General features: G+C 45.1%; 1 protein-coding gene across 3 annotated transcripts in view; it reads right to left on the bottom strand.

The window, feature by feature from the left end:
- ELMO2 (engulfment and cell motility 2) overlaps positions 1 to 20,572 on the bottom strand; it is a 310,978-nt gene that overhangs the window by 150,345 nt on the left and 140,061 nt on the right. For all 3 annotated transcript variants that reach the window (XM_078651887.1, XM_078651889.1, XM_078651888.1), the window contains exons 4-7: positions 18,769 to 18,841; positions 16,472 to 16,522; positions 14,021 to 14,202; positions 12,845 to 12,944 (exon numbers count right to left, since the gene is read on the bottom strand). In XM_078651887.1, the coding sequence (XP_078508013.1) occupies positions 12,845 to 12,944; positions 14,021 to 14,202; positions 16,472 to 16,522; positions 18,769 to 18,841 (406 nt within the window). The remainder of the gene's footprint in view (positions 1 to 12,844; positions 12,945 to 14,020; positions 14,203 to 16,471; positions 16,523 to 18,768; positions 18,842 to 20,572) is intronic.

Genomic DNA, 20,572 nt, shown 5'->3' with positions numbered 1-20,572 from the left:
GAGGAGGGGCGGCAAAGCCTGCCAGGTGGACTGCCTGCTCCCTGTCCGTTAGAAAGGATCGGAGCCAGGCGTGGGCCGTGCCCCCAATGCCCGCCGCCTCGACACGGCTCAGAAGAATGTCATGATCCACCGTGTCGAACGCGGCGGACAGATCTAAGAGGACCAGGGCCTGGGGGAGGCAGATGTCAATGCCCTCCCTCAGTTTGTCCATCACCGACACTACCACCTTCTCGGTTGAGTGCAGCGGGCGAAAACCTGCCTGACAAGAGGAGAGGCGGCCTGTGGACTCCACAAAGGAGCTCAGAGTCCGGGTGACATGAGCCTCTGAGACCTTCGCCAAATAAGGGAGCAGGGAGATGGGGCGATAATTGGCAGGCAGAGATGGATCAGCGCCTGCCTTTTTTAAAATAGGAATAATAACTGCTGATTTGTGGGCAGTTGGGACGATGCCAGTGGTAAGGGAGTGATTGATTAGTGTGAGTGGGGGGGAGTAACAACTGGAGAAGATCTCTTTTAGGGCAAATGCCGGGCCGATGTCGTGAGGTGAGCCCGATTTAACCCGAGCCAGTAAGGGGAGAAGAGTTTCCCGTGTCAGAGGGGGGAGGTGAGTGAGAAGTGGGGCAGCAGGAAGCGGTTCAACAGTGAACGGAATAGGAAGTGAGGGAGGAATGTTAGCCTTGATGAGAGCCACCTTCTCTATAAAAAAGGAGTTGAGAGAATTACATAGTGATTGAGACGGGGGGATTTTGGAGATCACCCTGTCGGAAGCAGCAAGCTCGTGCACCGTGGCGAATATTTCCTTCGATTGATTTTCAGCTGCCAGGATTTTACCGGAGAAATACTCAGCTTTAGCAGTTAATATATCTCGTTTATATTCCTTGAGTACAAGGCAGTACTTCGCTTTAAGAAGGGGGCAGTAGGTGCGTCGCCATGCTCGTTCTGCTCTGCGCGCCTCCAACTTCTTGTCTTTAAGGAGGGGGGAGAACCATCTGTTGGCAGCGTGGGCACGCTTAATGGCCACTCTCTTAAGGGGAACAATGCTGTTGCATGCCTTTTGCAGCCAGGTGTTAATGGCTGTGAGCTGAGTGGGGAGGGGTAGATCACAGAGCTCAGGGCAAGATGCCGCAAGGGAGGAACAGACATCAGGGAGGTCGGCCTTATCCCACTTTCTAAACCAGGTGTTTTTGGGCAGGGGGGGTTTAGGCGGACGTCCAAGGTTCAGCGCAAAGGAGATGAGGTAATGATCTGACCAAGGACAGGGCGAAATGATGGGGGAGTTGGTAGGAATATTGAGGGTCCATATTTGGTCAAGCTGATGACCTAGGGTATGGGTGGGTGTGGAAAGCTGGGGAAGGAAGTTGAGACTAGTAAGCAGGGCAGTGAACTCCTTAGATCTGGCATCCTCAGCCGGGTCATTTGGCCAATAGTTTAGATCCCCGAGGAGCAGGACTGCTGAGTTGTTCACTACTAAGGTGGCCAAGAGGTCCTCAATGGAACTGAGGAATTGGGGGGTGGACTGGGGGGGACGATAAATCAGAACACAGGTCAAGGGGACCCCAAATGAAATAGAGCGGACTACTAGACAGTCCACAGCGGGAATAGGGGAGAAGGGAAGTGTCTGGAAATGAAAATCGGTGTGGGTGATCAGGGCGACGCCTCCTCCTGTCTTTCCCCCAGGGCGATCCATTCTAATGGCCGAATAAGTCGGGGGCAGCATGGCTAAGAGGCTCGGAAGAGAGTCATCCCTGAACCAAGTTTCAGTAAGAAACAATAGGTGGGGTTGACGAGAGTCGAGCAGGTGAAATAGCTCAAGCTGATGCCCGACCGCAGACCTGGTGTTCAGAAGGATCGCATTGATGGTGGACTGAGGGGGGAGAAGAGGGGTGGAAGCGGGGGAAGGTGACAAGTGGCAGAGGGAGGTGGGGCATCAAGCAGCTGGTGTAATGGCAGATCAGGACATGACTGTGTAGAGGGGGATCTGCATAGCCCAAGAGAGGTGATGCGCTCTAGCACTGTGAGAGGTGGAGGGCGCAGGTGACAAAGTGAGAGCATAGTGGCCGGGAGGTAACTGATGACTGGAGGAGCAGAGAGACGGGCCCCTAGCCCCGGCCAGCCGCGGACGGGCGCAGACGGGCTTAACTCAGGCGCAACTCCAGCGCGCCTTCGTCGCGCCCGCTGCGCTCGTCCGCTGCGCTGACACATACTGCCCGTCTAAGTAGGGAGCAGCGTGGGGGGAGTGGCTCTGACGTACACTGGGCTTGGAACCCAAGCCAAGATGGCGCCCGCGATCGTGTCCCTCCCACTGCACACAGCCCACAGCGGACTCCAAGACCCCTGGGAACGCGAATGCAGGTTAGGCAACCTGTCAACTTTAAACACGGGGTTAAGGGAAAAAAATATACAAATGACAGTTAAAACAATGCGCGACTCGCAATCAGCAGCGCATGAAGCTAAAAGCGGAGACTGTGTCCACAGCTCCTCGGCAGTGTCAGGTAAGACCCTCTGCCACCGGGTCGGTCGCTATCGGTCGTTTATGTCTTTCATCTATCTACAGATCCATCCATCCATCCACTTGCCCAACCATTCACCCTTAGAGTCACACATACATCCATCTATCTATACTTTCACTCACTAACTCCCCTTGCACTAACTCCCCCAAGTTGCAGACAGAAGAGGCCCATCAAGAACTGCACCCCACTGTAGCTTCTAAAGCTAGGAAGTTCACGATGTCCCAGCATCCAACTTTTAACTCATCCATCAATTCATCCTTTTGTTCATACATCTATCCACCCTTTCATTTTGTCCATCTATCCACCCTTTAACTCCTACCATCCATCAATCCTTTCTTAACATCCATCCACTGTTTCACTCATCCATGCATTCCCCCTGTCATCCATTAACCTCCCCACATATTCATCCATCCATTCTTTCACTTATCCACACTTGTATCCTTCAATTTACTCTCCCTTTCACTTATTCATTCATTCTTTCACTCCTCCATCCTTACATCCGTTTTCACTCATGTATTTATCCATTTATCCATCCACCTTTTCACTCACCCATCCACCCTTTAACTCACACACCTATCCGTTAGTCCTTTCACAAACTTACCCAACCAATCACCCCCCTTTCACGTTATTCAAGAGCCTTTATCTGCGGAGCTGCAGCCAGAAGAGGCTCATCAAGAACCCCAACCCTGCTTTAGATGCTGAAGCGGGGTGGGGGGGGTTCACGATGCCCTTGGACAGCACCTCAAGTGGTTGCAGGAACCCAGCAGTAACAATTATAAACCAGTTAACGCAAACTATTATAGATGACATTAGACCCTTTAGAACATTTTTTTTTATCCACGACCAGATTACATTGATTTGCTCAGAATCACAGGATGGCAAGCCGAGGCCGGGATTCCAGTGTGAGTCTCGGTACCAAGGCTGCAACTTTAGTTGCTTGACCTCTCATTCTGGGAGATTCCAGGACACTTTCCATGGGCAAACCCCACAGGCACATCGGTACCTGTCTTTCGGGTGCTTTTATCTCTTGAAGGGAAAACGTGATTTATCGCATAATACTTGAGCTCCGTGGAGGGCATCAGTGGCCTCTTTTGAACTGCTGAGGGTGTTTAAGGGAAGGGAGAAAGGCAGCGTCAGAGTAGAGTTGAGAAGATGGCTACCAGTAAGTGTGATAATTTCTGCAAGGCAGTCCACAGCCAAAGTTGCTGCAATTAATCTTCCCTCTCTGGGATTCAGTGAATGTTGGGCGGACCTAGTAACCGCACGCACTAGAATGAGGATGGCATTGTCGAAACCATAACCAGTCAAGCAATGAAGGATGACAACTTTGGCTGTTACAAAAAGTAAATAGGAAGGTGAAGCATTAATATTAGAGCAATAGTTACCAGTACTATAATCTTACATACTACACTGGAGCAAAGGGATGGGGGGGGGGGGGGGGGGGGGCGATTTGTCTTTTGGAGGAACATCAATCATGTGCCCTGATCAGACAGACACATTTTTATGCCGAAATTAAATTGCGTTTTGTATGAAACGTTATAAACCATACCCACAAGTATAATATCGCGAGCTATCCTGAAGAGAATGCAAGCGTTTCTAAACAAATCATTCACGCGCCATGCTCATGCCACGAGGCTTGCAATTTACTGATCACATTAAAAAGGTGTATAACCTCATAGTCGAGGATATATTGTTGAAAGACAAAAAATGTGTCCCTTTAACTTAATCCATAATTAGCCTATGTAAATTAAAGCCTGTTTAATTAATCACCGATTGTCAGAAAGGCATAGCCAGCAAAGAATTAACTAACGGCAGACGTGTGTTTAGTGAATACAGGAAACAACAAAGTTAAGGCACGTCTATTAGCCGTTCATCCGTCCGACTCAAAACATTAATGACGCTGAAATTTACTGCCCCGCTTTATGGCAACACACAGTAGTATGGTGTAAAGTGTCGACCCTGAAATAATAAACATATATAAAAAATATACTTACCCACTTGTCCTCCGCTCCGTATTTCTTATGCAATGGAGTCAGCACTAGTCCTCTTATAATGTTAGCAGCATGCGAACAGCGCCAGGATTGGTTGAACCGGGCTGTCTCGACGCTCCAGCAGGTACTGGGGTCCCTGTGCCTGCTTTCCACCCAACTGTCTACGACAGCTGAGCGGAAAGGTTTAAAATGCGCATGTCAGGCTGGCCATCGCAAGACGACCGGCCAAAGTGACATGCGCAGTTTAAACAGGAGTAACACTTACACTGCTCCCTGCTGCTAATCAGCTGGATCGTTTAATTCTAGGTATATCGATTAGGTGGAGTTCATCGGAGCTAAGCATTCTCCTCGCTTTGTAGGGGCGAATCATAGCTGAGATAAGTGGAGGGCCCATCCCCTGCAAGGATCTGTGGACAATGCAGAGGGATTTGAAAGCAATTCGTTCTTTCACTTTAAGCCAATGTAACTTGGAGATGTTCCCGACAGTAGTCTAGCTGCACCGTTTTGGACAGTCTGCAACGTGTTAATTACTGAAATCGAGGCTCCTAAGTAAAGCGCATCTCCGTAATCCAGCCTTGAGAGCACAAGGGATTGAACCGTGGTTTTCTTGGCTTGGGGGGGAACAGGGGAGCACTTATCTGGCCAATCTGATCAAGCCCAAGCAGGTTATGACCGTCTTCCTCGCTTGCAACTTGAATGTCAGATTCTGGTCTAGCCAGATGCCCAGACTCTTTATTTCCGGCTTTGGTGCTGGGACTGGACCCATATATACTGGCCAAATGTTTCTGAGAGTTGCATTGTCGACGTTACCCATAATCTCGGTCTTTTCTCCGTTCAGTTTCAGATGGGATGCCCTCATCCATTTTACAACTTCCGTTAGGCACGCCTTTAGGGTTACTGGGTGTTGTGTGGTTTGGTTCAAAGCTACGACCTGCTGGGTGTTGTCAGCGTAGGTAACTATGTGGATCCCGAAAGGGGTCACGATCGAGGTTAAGGGGGCCATATAGGCGTTAAAAAGAGTGGGGCTCAGTGATGAATCCTGCGGCACCCCTCACGGAGGGGCCGGGGTTTAGAGCTCACGCCTTCTTCAAAAACCTGGAAGGCGTGTCCTTCCAGGAAGGAGCATAGCCAGTTCAGTGCGGTCCCAGCTACTCCCAGGTTGCTGAAGCGATGGATCAGGACATGGCGATTCACCGTGTCGAATGCCGCACTCAGGTCTGATAGTATATTGGCTGTAGAACCTCCTGTATCCAGGATCTTCCTGCTTTCCTCCACCACCGCTAGCAGGGCGGATACCGTGCTCTGCCACAGCTGGAAATCTGTCTGGGAGGGGTGCAGCAGGTTAAAGGTTTCAAGAAAGTTCGAAAGGATGCGGTTAACATATTTTTCGGTGATTTTAGCGATCCCCGGAAGAAGCGAGATGGGGCGATAGTTGCTAAGGTCCGCGGGATCGAGTTGGGGCTTCTTCAGGAGTGTTTTGACCTTTGCCCCTTTCCAGAGAAGGGGGACTTCTCCTGTGTTGAGCGAGGCATTGATAACATCTGTGATGATGGGACAAATTGTGGGTGCTACCTTTTTTAGAATGTACGTAGGAGCTGGGTCTCTTGGCGATCCGCTTTTGACTGAGGACATAATGGTCAGGAGCGTTTCTTGGGAGAGAGGAGGAAAGTGCTCCAGCCGGTGGACGGTACGGGGTGGTGCTTGACCAGCACATACATCTGTGGGGTTAATAGGAGGAAGCATTTTAATGATGTTCTGGATTTTTGAGTAAAAAAACTCCGCTTGATTTTCGCAGCGTGCACCAGAAGTATCAGGGGCAGCTGAAGAGGCTGGGCTTTTGAGGAGTCTTTTTATAATAAGAAAGGTCTCTCCGGGGAAGTTGGCTGCTAGCCGGATTTTGTCCTCATAGAAGGACGCCTGGGCTTTTTTTATTTCTGCTCTGCACTTGCGTTTAGCTTTTCTGTAGGAGAGCTTGCTGTCGGATGAAAAATCTTTCCTCCAGGGTCTTTCTAATATTTTACAGAAGGCACTGGCTGCACCCGAGGGGGCGGTTAATCAAGATGCCTGAAAGCGAGAGGAGGGGGGTAAATTCTATAGAGAAGCGCACATTCTCGCAGTCAGGGAGAGGACTCAAGTAGGCGGCAGGTGAGGTGGTCCTTGTAGAGGATCGCAATCCCACCACATTTGCATATGGTTCTGGCCACCCTTTGTATTAAGTACCCCTGGGGAAGACTTTGTAAGATGCCAGGCTCAGAGCTCGAGTTAAGCCAAGTTTCAGTTCGAAATAGAATTTCCGGGGCGAGATTTTACGGCAGGATCGAAATTTCTGTAGAGTGCCTGGGCAGTGATCTGCAGTTTAAAAGCAGGATTTTATATGTGATTTTAGAAAGAGTGGAGGGCCGGATTTGGGGGGAGAATGTGAATGAGCAATATGGGTATTTTAATGTGGAAGTTTCAGACCGCATGTGATGGATACAGAAGGCCCTGGGTATGTTATTTAGCTGGTGTAGTTGCGTGCTAAAGTACCTATGACTTGCTGGGGGAAAATGAATAGGGGTCCTGGCCCCGTTCGTGCGCGGACGGACGCAGACGGAGTCGTTGGTGAGGAAAGCGACTAAGTTGGTGATGAGGTTTGCTCATGGTCCGGGAGGTCAGAAAACTAGGCTTCTATTCAGGGTGAAGGTTTCGGAGATTTGCAGTTTGAAGTGCAGGTGTTCCATGTATGGGGTGGTGTTCTCTGTGGATGTTGCTCATTTGATAGATTTGTTGCATATGATAGGCAGTCTTCCTCATGGCTTGTGAAGGCAGTCCTGCCGAGTAATCTTGTAGAATGGGATTGCCATGCTGATTTCGGGAGTTGATGAGGGATTGAGCCAGGTCAATGTTTTAAAGGGGACGTCTGGTGCATCACTACTCAGCAGGTTTCAAATTTCAGTTGTGTGTTTGCTGAGTGATCATGCGTTGAGAAGCATGCATGCAAGTGGGTGTTGATGTGCGGATTTGATGTGGCGTAGGGTGAGGGTGTAGGAGTTGTTGGTGCTTGTGTGACGTGTATGTTGGGAGGGGGTGTGGAGGGCGTTCTTGTATTGGCATGGAGAGTTTAGGTGGGTAGCTGCTGGAGAACCGACAGTGGGTGCAGGTGAAAGCTCCTACCGTGGTGTGAGGCACTGTGCTGCAGCAGTTGGGGGAACAGCAGCTAGGGTCTAGTACCCAAGGAGTGCTGCGGAGTATCGCTGGGCAGTAACTGGACCAGCGTTCCTGGTGCTGTCTTCCTCTCACAAGAATCTATAGATATTTATTGAATGCCGCCAAGTTAACTCTGAAGAGTTCACCCATGCAAATGAGAGTAAAGAGCCCAAAATGAGATGGCCATAAAGTGGCCTGTGATCCCCTAGAAGTTACTGAGAAACTATAGGATCACAAGCTGACCCCTAAAAGATTCCTGAGTAAAAGGAAATTACGTTGGGCACTGGGAAACCACGCCACTATCCCAGTATTTCTCCTAGCAGTGAGGATTTTCTCCTGGATAAAAGTAGCTCTTGTGTGAAAGTAAAACCTTTTTTAAAAAACACCAGACCCAAAATGTTTTCTTTCAGGGCTTGTAATTTCCATGAAGCTGTTTGGCTTTTGTTACCTGCCCCAATGGACTTATCAAGGAGCTCAAGAAGAGGCCCTAAGGATTCAAGATCAAGAAACAGACACACAGAAGAGGTTCATTCTTTTTTGCTCCCCAAGAGGTGAACAGGAAACCTGACAAAAACTGGTGTTCTTGGCTCTGGCTATTCTTTCTAAATCCCATTGAGTAAAAATTAAAAAACAAGATCCTAAACAAAGGACACACAGATACATTGTAAACATTAGTTGTGAGTCATTTACGAATTAATTGAAACAAGAGACAATAGCATATACACCCAATCATTACAGGTGTGAAAGACTTTAGGACAAAAGCACCTCCATATTAGTAAGAAACAGAAAAAAAGTATGTTTCTACACCCCTCACCCCCCAAAGTTATTTGAATATACATTTATATCTAGTAATGTAAAATGCCAAGAGCAATCAGACTTTAAACCATTAATTTTGTCTTAACGAAGAGCTTATTTTAGCCAGGTCAGTTTAATAATGTCTGCCAAACAGCGTTTCGTCTTCATGAGAGCAAATTTTTTCAAGACTAAATGTGTGGCATTGTGGATAGTACCCTATATGATTGGGTTTGAAGGTACCAATTTTAGCTGATGGCCACAAAATCAAAATGTAGGATTAAGCCTTGTGGTATGCACTTGCATCGGGTCTGAGCGGTTCGTCTCCAAGCAATCTTGTTCTATGTAAAGATGAACCACAAACTTATGAATTACAGTATCATAAGAGGAGGAACTTCAATTTCCAAAGTTCCTAAATGAACTATTAGTTTGACGCCTCATAATTGCTATAAATAAAACATTAAAAAAGGTAAACCAAGCAGTGCGATAGATACATAATGAAAGGGAATACAGTACTGCAAGTTTTATATGTCAAAATTAAAATACCTTATGATTTTTAACTAAATCGAATAAAGATTATTTGACTGACTGACATGAGAGCGGTGTAGAAGAGCCTGAAAAAAAGAAACGAAAGAGGCAAGGAAGAAAAGTGTACGGCGAGATAAAAGGGAGAGAAGTGCAAACAAAGTACAGAAGGGAGAGGAATGGAAAGCGCTAGGGGTTTGTGTGTCTGAGAATGAAGAAGGAGCTTCTCTAGAAGACTGCAGGAGCCCTAAAGGTAACAGAAATAATTGAATGGAGTGAAAGGATAGAATAAGAGGTAGTCGAGGAATAAAAAACATGACAAAGATACATAGACCATGAGAAGGAAAGTCAAGGGGTATGAGCAAACAGAAAGAGGGATAAAAAAGAAGCTGCTACTGTTGTATTGTGCCTCTGTTTAGCATTGGTTCCTGGGCCTATGCTTCCATAGAATGCAAATGCCAAAAACTAGAATGGAGCGAAAAGACTCCTAGAAATGCAAACTGAGCAATAGATTTACTGCAGCAACAATGTCCCAAGGAACATGTTAAACTGCACAAAGTCACACAACGGCAATCTCAGCACCTCGGTCCAGTGAACACCTCTTGAGCTGCTACTCATTCAAGCTTGCCTTATTAACCTCTACTCACATCAAGCGACGGTTCGCTACCCACGATTGCACAACCCATTCATTCGAAACCAAACCAACTTCCAGGCTAAAATCACGCCATCAGTAAAGGGGGGCTCGAGGGGGGGCGCTGAGAGATGGCAAACCTTAATCTAATCATGCAAGGGAAGTACGAAGGAGGACACTGTAAAGAGGAGAGGAAGAGCAGAGCCCGATCATGCATAAAAGACAATCAGAGGAGAGACTGACATGGTTTAAGAGGAAGCCTCCTGGGCATGCTAAATAGCTTCCTCCGTGCAGCCTGCCGCCGAGACAGGGCCTGCTGCCAAGCTCGCACAAAGAATGAAGAAGGGGCCCCTCCATTCATTTGCAAGTCTGTAGAGGCTGTGGGTCAGGGAGAGAAGGCTGGAAGACAACCAGCTGTCTCTGTGCCAGGAACCAGTTCTGCCTGTCCCTCGGCCAGGCCATAACAAACACTCTCTGTCGCTCTCTGTACTGCTAGTTAATAACTCTCTCACTGCATCTCCCTTCATACTATCACTAGGAGTCTGTTGTGCCAGTCCATAGCAAATGACTGGGTCTCTATTCTGTCAGTTACGATGTCCCAGTCCCTCTCTGCTAGGCCAGAAAAGAACCATGCATCCACGTAGTAACTCTCAAAGTTGAGCGAAGACCATCTCGCGCTGTCACATTATTCACAAAAGGCCACATGCATCAAGAATTGCATTTTCGATTCTTAAATTGCGAATTTTACCGATTCGCTGTTTAAGAATCGCATACTGCAACGTATGTAGGATTTGCAAAAAAATTGCGATTCCAACATATTCCTGAATTGCAAATTGCGATTCGCTATTCAGGAATACCTTCCCATTCATTCCTATAGGCCTAGAGGCCCATATGAATGAATAGGATTGCATTCGCAATTTGCGGGTACCAAAAAGGTACTCACAAATTGCGCATGCAATTTCAAGGGTGCAAGGGGGCCAAAAGGCCACCCTGATGCACCCACAAAAAAGCTAGGTTTGCACATGTGGCGCATATACATGCCCTAAGGTCATGTGTGTGCGCCACATGGCACTTCGAATACTGCAAAAATGTGCATTTTTCTAGGAATTTGCAAATTACCAACAACTTGAAGTTGGTGGTAATTTGTGATTCCTTAAAGCCAGGTCGCAATATTTTCTTGCTTCCTGCATTGCATTTAAGGAATCGCAAATTGCGATTCCCTAAATGCATTCGCAAAATAGGTAATCGCAAAAATTGTGATTCTCTATTTTGCGAATGCCTTTTGGGATGAGACATCCTAAAAGGCTTTTTACCGTTCGCAAACGGTAAAACGCTCGATAAATCTGGCGCAAAGTCCCCTACGAAAGTCAAAGGCCAGCTCACGGTTATTGCTTCCATGTGTTGTAGCACTTCATAGCCTCTGAAGAAATCCACAATTGCAAATAACCCTGGATTTCACAGAGAGGGGAAAGAGGGTCCGCTGCATGGCTCGGAAAACTGTTCATTTTTATCTGTCTTGCTTCACACTTTTCTGCACAAACTTCAATTTCACTTGAGGTCCTCCTCCCTTTAACAAGCAACGTTGGCAGTAGGGCATCCATTGATCCACCCATATCAAGGGCGCCTACCATGCCCCCACCACAATATATAGTACTAATAAACTATATTTCATGGGATACAGGTCTTTTTTCTTGTACCCTGGGTGGTAGATTTCCTCCCTCTCTCTCTCCCTCTAGAGAGCTGTCCAGTTCATACCGTGAGAGGGAGTGAGGAGTTTGACCAAGAAGAACCAGAAAAAGAAAGGAGGACAGAGAGAGAAAGGAACAGACAGAGAAAGATTAGGTGTAACTGTGTAATTCATTTATTTTTACTTATGTTCAACGAAGAGACTGGAGGCAGCATTGTGGATGTCCACTTGAGACACCATGTGCATGTCTGCCAAAGATAGGAGTTCCCTGAAGGCGGTCTTTTTGAAGATGGTGAATAAGACAGCCTATTAATCCTCTTTGCTTAGCATTCCCTTTGAACACGGTAGTTACCTTCGCGAGGCAGAATCTCCATCCCTTTCTCAAACAAACAGAAACCCACAGCAAGAAAACCACATGTCCCCCCCTCTCTCTTTTTCTGTATTGTTGGCTGTCCACTGGTAACCAAGGAACTGAGGTTATGTTACACAAAACTACATTGACCAGTTTGGATAAGCCTGCGACGCCCACCTTCATAAAATATCAATTTAGGTGAAATTTAAGACAAACTTTACATTTGCTCTTAAACAATTCTTGCACTTCGGTTGATTCAGGTTGTCTGTTCCTCAAAGTGGGATAACTATTGCCATCCTTCCCAATTACCCAGTCACTGGAAATTGAGAATTTAAGGGGACCCAGTACATCAGTGCTCAGGTGTCTGTCAGTGGTAGGATCTTACTGATTTCCATAAGACTGGAGAAACCATTAGACAGAAATCTCAGCAGAAGTAGTGGAGACCTCAACATGTCCAGCTATCTGAATATGTGCATTGGATCATTGAAAGGCGGGATTCTAAAGACGTTTCCCCCCTGGTTTGGTGCACCAGTGGAATTTTCTATGGAACGAAGTGCAGCCTTAACAACTGAAAAGCAAATACAATACACATATAAAAATTAGATGTCACAGCCACATTCCCACCCCTTCCTCGTCGACTGGCTCCAAAACCTAGATGCATATGTAGAAGGGCAAATAATGACTTCTGCTAAGTATCACAGGCCTCCGCAGTACCCTACAATACAATCCATCTTGCTGAAACAAAATTCCCAGCAATCCTTCATCTGTCCAAGGGATTGGTGTTGATACTGGGTGTCGGGAAAGCTATTACATGCAACTTATCTATATAAAAAAAACTACACAGAATCCCTTTAAAGGACTTGATGCCACAAGTTTGCAATCTTGTCCTGAAATTATAAGTGCATTTTTCAGTTGAAGTGGTTTGCAGGCAGTCAGTGACTGATTAATCAGCGCCAAAGTGAGCTTCATTTATTTAGAGAATATTGCTTCCACCATTGCTCCTAAACTACTATGGACGAGCAGGTTTAAGTGAAGAACCTTTCACAATAAAAAGCTCAGAAATCTGCAACAAGGCATGACATGGCAGCAGCTACCAACAACATACAGGGCAGAAACAATGTTCCAAGATTCATCGTCCCAGAACGCCACGACAGATCATCACCTTCTTACCTGTTTAATGAAGGTGATGGACACCATGTCCCAGGAGACGATGCCATGGTCCATCAGCTCCAGGAAGGCAGTTAGGGTGAAGGCGAGCATCTCACTATAACTGAGAGAAATATTTAAGAGTCATCATTTGCACACCACTATGGAGTCAAGATGACATACAGGAAACGGATGGGCTGCTAACATAGAGAGAAGAGGGGGAACGGCAAGGCCTGCCATAATGTCTCTTAGAACCTTTGCTAAGACTAAGTCTCCCAGCCAATTAAAAAAATTTAATATTGTATCCTAACGTTGATGCTCACAGATGTCAGTCAAGAATACTCATTTATGGTCCCAAACCAGCACTGTATGCACCAGAGAAAAAGATCTTCCCTCAAGCTGGGAGTTTCAATTATGCATCCTAATGTGGCCAAGAAACCAAATAGTTCCATTCTATGGCATTAAACAGGTTGCTCTCCTGTGTTCAGGGTCAGCCCCTTGTTCACTTTGTCTGTGCCAAGGGCAATTAGGACCCTCTCAAATGTTTGGGGCACATTTCCGTCCCTGCTCCAGAATCATACAGTGGTCTCCAGCTCTACACATTATGGTCCATGTCATTATCTGTGCACCAGTGCTCCGAGGTCCATGCCTTGATTTAAGACTTATTGCCCAGATGTATCAAGGAACCCATTGTACTCTGTCAACACTACTAGGCCTTGCACCAGTGGTCTGCCTCATGAACAATCTCCTGTTTGTAGTCGGTGTTTTTACCCATACAATCCTCCAAGATTTAGATCTGTCCCTTTGTTCACTTATGTGCCTGACAATATGGCCTCAGGAGATTCGCAGCAGCATCCGGAGCTTCCTACAACTTGAGATCAATATACATCTTTTCTGCAGTGCGCTGGATCCAAAATCTGATTCACTTACATCAGTAGCACAGTCCTGTTCACTACTAACTTCAAAAACACAGACTTCCCTTAGGGCCACATCCAAACCTACCCCGAAATGTCTTTACACTGGTTAAAAAACCAACATTTAGCAAGGTAGACATAGTCCATTTGTATAACTGTTTACGCAAGACATCAGGATATTAATCTGCACGTGTGCAGTCACCAGGGATTCCCGGACTTTCATCATATCAAACACTGGTTAAACAAGCACAGATTTTGAAAACACAGAGGGTCCTAAAGTACATACTGAGATAGAAGCTTGGTGCCACCCTCCATGAGCCGGGTCAGAACGCTGGTTCCCTCCATGTTGATGAATTCGCTGGCAAAGGTTGGGTCAGCAGACAGTTTGGCCAGTTCCTTCATGGCATCCAGCCGAGAGTCCATGCTGGAAGACTGAATTCTCTCAAGGAGCTGCCGTGCTGCTCTGGACTAGAAAATAATGCACAATAAAGTGAGAACAAAGCTTCATGTCTGTAGAGAAAGACAGTCTCTCTGAGAGCCTCACCAACTGTGTCAGTGACTTAATTACTGTGGCTACAAAATCAGTGTTGCAAAAAAGAATTAACTTAAAATTTCAAGTACAAATTGGATTACTTATCAGTGAAAGAAGATTAATAAGCATTGTGGAACACACAGTTTACTGTTGGCTGCCTTGTCAACTGGTGGAGAGAAACTTTGGGGAGTATAATTCACATATTTGGAGAGACAGCAGAGAATCCTGAAAGTAAGAAGTTCTGGTTTGGTTTAATGAGGAAGGGTGCTCAAAAAAGAAACAGTGGAGGAAAGGTCATGGAAACCCTGGGGGTTGAACAACTTTTGCTGAGTAACAATTTTGTATTTTGGAGAAAGACTTGGAGAAAGACTGTGGAAGGCAGTAGAGGCTGTGGAAAAAAAAGTTGAGTACAACTTTCTTCCATTTCTGTGAAAAAGAAATGATTCTTGAAATTTCGTTTTCGAAGTAAGAGGAGTTTCATTACAAAATGGATTAGATTCAGCTGTCCAAACCTTGAGACAATGGTGATAGAAGTAATTAAGAAGAAATATCCCACATGTGGAATAGAACTTATGAAAAAGACTTTTGAACTAACACTTCTTCCTTTTCAGGTAAGAAGGTATGAAGTGTGTGGTTTATTGTAAAGTTGGAAGATCAGGATCAACCTTGAATCATCTGGATTGGAGTCTCATTTCAGATCTCCCTCCCTTGCGGCACCCTCCCTTTTAACCCTTCTCCTTTTTGGCCTCATCGATACTTTAGTGAATCTTGGAGTTCATCTTAGAGTTGGTGCTGCCGATGGATGGGATTCTGGGAATGTTCTCAGAGGGCTCAGATGTGAAAATGTTTTTCTACTCACTGTTTTTCTGGTCAGCAATTGTTTACCAAAGAGTATCAAAGTAGTATACATTTTTACAGATTCAACAATAATTTTGTGGGAACATGTAGTCATTTTAAAACACTGGAATACTTTCAGCTCTATTGCAATTATCTGGAATCCAGTCATTATGCTGTTATCTATACTTACTAACCCGGGATTTCATAGATATATGCTACGCTAGGTTATGTGCATTTACATAGCGTCAACTCACCAGGGAGGATTTCTGGCGCTGTAGCGGGTGTATTGGCCGAGCCAGGGTTGGGTTTGGGTGAAGAGCTAGGTCTTCAGTTTCGTGTGGAATTCAAAAACTGAGGAGGCAGCTCTGAGATGCAGAGGCAGGTAGTTACCAGCTATAGGAGTGGGGTAGGAGAAGGCACGGCTGCTGGATCTGGTTCTGTGTATGCAGTGGGTGTGTGAGAGTAGGAGTACAGCTGAATAGGAGTCCAGCTGAGTAGGTGTGAGGAAGTTCATGCAGTTTTTGAGGTACGTTAGGCTTATATTGTGTCAGGCTTTGTATATGTGTGAGAGGTTTTTAAGAGTGCTTGTAGGGTGGGAGGATAAGGGTGAGCCTGGCAGCGGAATTTTCTATGTTCTGGAGTCTTCTGGTTAGTTAAGCATTGATTCCAGCATAGAGTGTGTTGCTATAGGCCAGCATGCTCGTGATGAGGTCATGGGTGGCTGTTCTGAGAGTGTTGATGGGGAGCCATTGGAAGAGTTTCTTGAGAGTGTGGAAGCAGATAAAAGTAAACAGTTATGAAGTCCAGCACAATAGTTTTCCCTCTTTCTGATTCAGAACTGCCTCCCTAAAATCAAACAGTGAAAACTAAGAGTATCGTCAAACTGTTATCCTTCTTCCCTACTTCCTGGAAGGAGGGCTGGCCGAACAGTGCTACCGAGTGTGGCTTAAGATGAATTCTCAGACACCAGAAGCGGATGTGGCAGCCAGATGCAGACATCCACTGCTTTTGATAGGAGGGGGGAAAGTGCAGACTATCAATAAAATAATTTGATTCACATACCCACTATGTGGGCATGGGATTGCACTGAAAAAAATACCAGAAAGTCTAGGTAATTGGATAGTATTGGCAGTTTAGGTGTTTGTACCAATTTTCATCCAACAACATTCAGGAAATCTTGAATACTTTTAGCAGTTTAAATATTGCTTTACAAGCACAGGATATGGGCATCTCTACTTCACGGTTTGTCTAGCAAGAAACACATTTCAACAGTGCTCTAATTCTTGGTGTCTATAAGAAACATAATGTTCTATGGTCCATATTGTCCATATAACTGTAGTATGACTAAGAAACAGTTAATTTACTCACTGGGGACACAGCCAGGCGCAGGATAGTTCCATTCTTAATATCCCCTCGAGTCTAAAGGGAGACAAGTGAAGATTCCCATCAGAAATCAAAATATTTGTGAAAACAGAAGTCTGAGTGTGGCAGAGAGGAAAGAAGAAGAAATGGCACAGAAAAAGAAGAAGGAAGACAGACGCTAAAGAAGACAAAAGGAGGGGCAGAATTTGAGCAGTATGTAGAGACAGAAAACAGAGGATGGGAAAAAGGCAACAGCATGATACTAGCAAAGAAAACAGTGTATTCATTAACCAGGGGAACCGCGGATTACCTGCAAGAAATATTCCCAACCACCAAAATAAGTAATCAACAATTAGAATAGTATAGTCATCGTCGAAAAATATGTTAGCTATAGTCGATGAAACATACCCACATTCGAAAGAAAAGGCACCCCCAGCTAATAAATAACTTTGGAAAAATGTATTTATTCACTTGGGCTTTTTGTAAAGGGCTGCACACAATGGCCTTAGAGCGCTACGGGAGACGAATCTAGGGAATAGCTATGGGAATAACATTAGGGGCCCAGTTCTGAATCTAGGTGGGGTAACAATCAGTTGTCCTGCAGCAATGACCAGCACAGGAGAAATTCACCTGTGTCATCTTCAACGGCTCATCAATGATTTCTTTGCTGACGTGACAACCGTCAATGACCTGCTTCTTGATGGCAGGTCCGTCGTCGATAATGTTTTCTGAGAAAAGGACTCCTTGAACGGCGTAGCTGGCTGAGATATAGTCTTTTTCAGGTCTTTATTTAGAGGAAGGAGAGACTGAATTCCCCTTTTTCACAGATTATTCAGCATCTGCTGATTTTTTATGATGTTTAAGCTTTTTAGAAGTTTTGCAATATGAGGCATCTCCTTCATACTTGCATTTTCTGGTGGGCGGAGATGGACTCTTACCCTCATCACCAGTTGCAGGAACTCCTGAGTTTTTTGTCTTTTGATGCCATAGAAGTAATATAAAGAGGGTATAAACAGTATGGATATTCTTTATGCGGGTCTTCTGAAAATAATCTTGGTTTTCCACAACATTTACATGGCCTGATAAGCATTTTTTTAGACCCCCTCTGAAATGATCAGTCAGAAAAACACAGCCCAGTAGTAATCACCTGCTGCTTGAAGAACAGACCTGAATCTCAAAGGACAAAGTTGACTGGATGCACTGAAGAACTGAAAAGAGCTCAGGGAGACTCCCTCACACATGACGTGTGGTTAGAAATCTGAGCTAAGGTAGCCCTGCAGAGGAAGAGTGCTCAGGGAGCGGTGCTCAGATTGGCTGCAGTTTGGGTTTTACAAAACAATGTGAGTTGGATAACAATTGTTTGCTATTGCTTTAAATGCTTCTCTATGCATTACTTGTAATCATTATGGTGGGACTCCCACCATGATGACGGGGAAGATTCAAGCATGTGAATCTATGAACAATTCAATATTGGAAAAATCCTTTTTTATATATAAAACCATGGAGCGCAACAGCATGCAACCACAAAATAGAGCTGGGCAGCAGAATCCAAAGTCCAGAAAGTACAAGAAAATAACTAGTGCTCACTCTTTTGTCTTGAGTTTTTAGGCTGTACACTGATGTGGACTTTCTGTGTAGCAGTGATTTACTTGGCGTCTTTGAATGTGAAATACATTGGTCTCAAACTTAGTAATAACATTTATTTAAAAAATAAATGTATGGTTTAATCACTTAACACTAAAAACAAATAATTCAAATGCATCAATAAAACCACTGAAAGTACTGGAAAAGTCTCAGGACGGAATACAGAGTGGTGGCAATATGAAATAATTAAACTAGTAGCTTAGGAAAAACAATGTACAGTAAGTGGAATAGGTGAAATGCATTTCCTTGGTGAAGGATTTGAAGAAAAGTCTGGTTAAGATTATATCGTATGGGATTTCTGTAGTTTGCGCTTAGGCCCGTTGTCTTCCCTTCCTGCTTCACCTTTACATTTTCTTCCTCTATATGTAATGAATGATATTAATATTAATTTATGACATAAAAGATATCATGATCCTGTGGATGTGTAAGTAAGTGAGAAAGAACTGCTCTACAATCAAACACACGGTGAAGAAGCATACGAGCTAAACCACTAGGCCAAACAACCAATGTTCCAGGCAGTATTTAATTTCTTCATGAGTCCTACTATAAATCTTTCATTTATTTCTATATTCTCCTTCTCTAATAAAATAAACTTTTTTTTTTAAATCCAAAGAATGTTGCCTGCATAAAGCACAAGATCATGTTTGTTCAAAACTCACCTGCTCAGTGATGTACAGCTGCGGGCCATCAGCATAGCGGAAAGCATAATATTCTGGGTTTGGTAACGACCATCTGTAGGGCACAAAGGAAAAAGGTATGACAAAGCCAATCAGAACACTTAAAGGTGAGAACTTCAGTGGCATATCAGTGCTTCAAAGAATTAGCAGACTATGACCCATACCATAAATCTAAGGATTTCACATCAGAGGCTTGGGTGTAAATCGCAAACATGGCAACAAGTCTAAAAAATGATGCTGACAATTAGGCAAACCAACTGCTTTTTGATAACACCTGGAATAACAGTGTGCAGCAAATAAAGATCCCAAAGTTTAACCGACTTTCGTTCAATATAAATGGCACAAATAAAAAGAAAATTGGTACGTCTCACAAAACAAGCTTTGGCAGCCCCAATAAGTCCGCCGTTGGCTGCCAGTCTTTTGCTTTGTCAAAGCTTATTTAATATTGGCATGAATTTTGGTAATTTTTGTATTGTTGGGAACCTGCTGTGGCCATGCAAATCTTAAATATTTGTGCCTTAAGGCTGTGGTTCCCAAACTGTGCGCCGCGGCGCCCCGGTGCGCCGTAATGAGGTGCCAGGGGCGCCGCGCACACTAGGGTGACCAACCGTCCGTAAATTTCACGGGCCTTTTATCAGTAATTTTGGCCATCACAGGGAGCAGCGCTGCTCCCCTGTGAAAGGCCTCATCCCTGCTGCTGGAGGCGCCTCGCACTCCTCCAGGAGCACAAGAGCAGCCCCTCCCGCCCATTGTCATTCAGTATGCCGCTGATTGCCACTTACTTAATGACAATGGGCCAGTCTGGGGGTGTGACACCATGTGGTGGCCTCCTCCTGCCTCAGTCTACAGCAGGGCATTCTGTACGATAAAAAGTAAAACGCCCACGCTGCACCATTAGAACACACTTCATTCAAAGAAGCCTGTAAAACAAGTTAAAAAGAACGGGTTATCGTTCTCTCACTGTCCTGTCATTTCAGAACTGAAGTATTTTCAATATTGTATTCAACAAAGCCATGGTTGCTCCTTTTATTTTTTTAAAGAACTAGCAACCATTGACAAAGCCAATAGTCCTGGCTTGTTGAGGTGTAATGATACTTGCTGTATTATATATCTGGATGCAATGACAGAAACAATATAATACCAGTGAGGCGGAACACTATGCTAAGCACAGATTTTTAGCCTAGGTGTTTTAAGCTGTGCTCTTAATTACGTCAAACACCCCCTTTGAAGAGACCCCCCCAGTTTTTTTACACCGCTTAAAGCCCTGGAAACAACACCATGTTACAGTAACCTCACATCCTGGCACTGTGCATCATGCATGACTTCTATGTTTTCAGTCTGCTATGTGCAGGGGCATAGTGAACTCTCCACCAGCCCACCCCTTGCTGTAGTTAATTCTTGATGGGACTCTTCTGCCTGCAACTCTGCAAACAAAGGCTCAGCTCATAATGTGAAAAGGTGGGTGAGTAAATAAGTGAAGGAATGTCTGAATGGCTGGATGGATTACTGAAAGGATGAATGCATGAATGAAAGGGGGCATGGATAGATAATGAAAGAAAGGATGGATGAGTGAATGAATGGAAGTATGGAAGAGAGAAAAGATAAATAGATGGATGTATGGGTGGAAGGGTAGATGTATGGGTGGAAGGGTAGATGGATGGGTAAAAGTGTGGATGCGTGTGTGAAAGGATGGATGCATGAGTGAAAGGGCAGCTGATGGGCGAGTGAATTGGTGGATGGGTGTGTGAAAGGATGGATGGGTGGATGAATGAAAGGGTAGATGATG

This window comes from Lissotriton helveticus, chromosome 7, assembly GCF_964261635.1.
Source record: "Lissotriton helveticus chromosome 7, aLisHel1.1, whole genome shotgun sequence".
Classification (NCBI taxonomy): domain Eukaryota; kingdom Metazoa; phylum Chordata; class Amphibia; order Caudata; family Salamandridae; genus Lissotriton; species Lissotriton helveticus.
The sequence above is the reverse complement of the archived record's forward strand: the minus strand, read 5'-3'. Positions and strand labels throughout refer to the sequence as shown.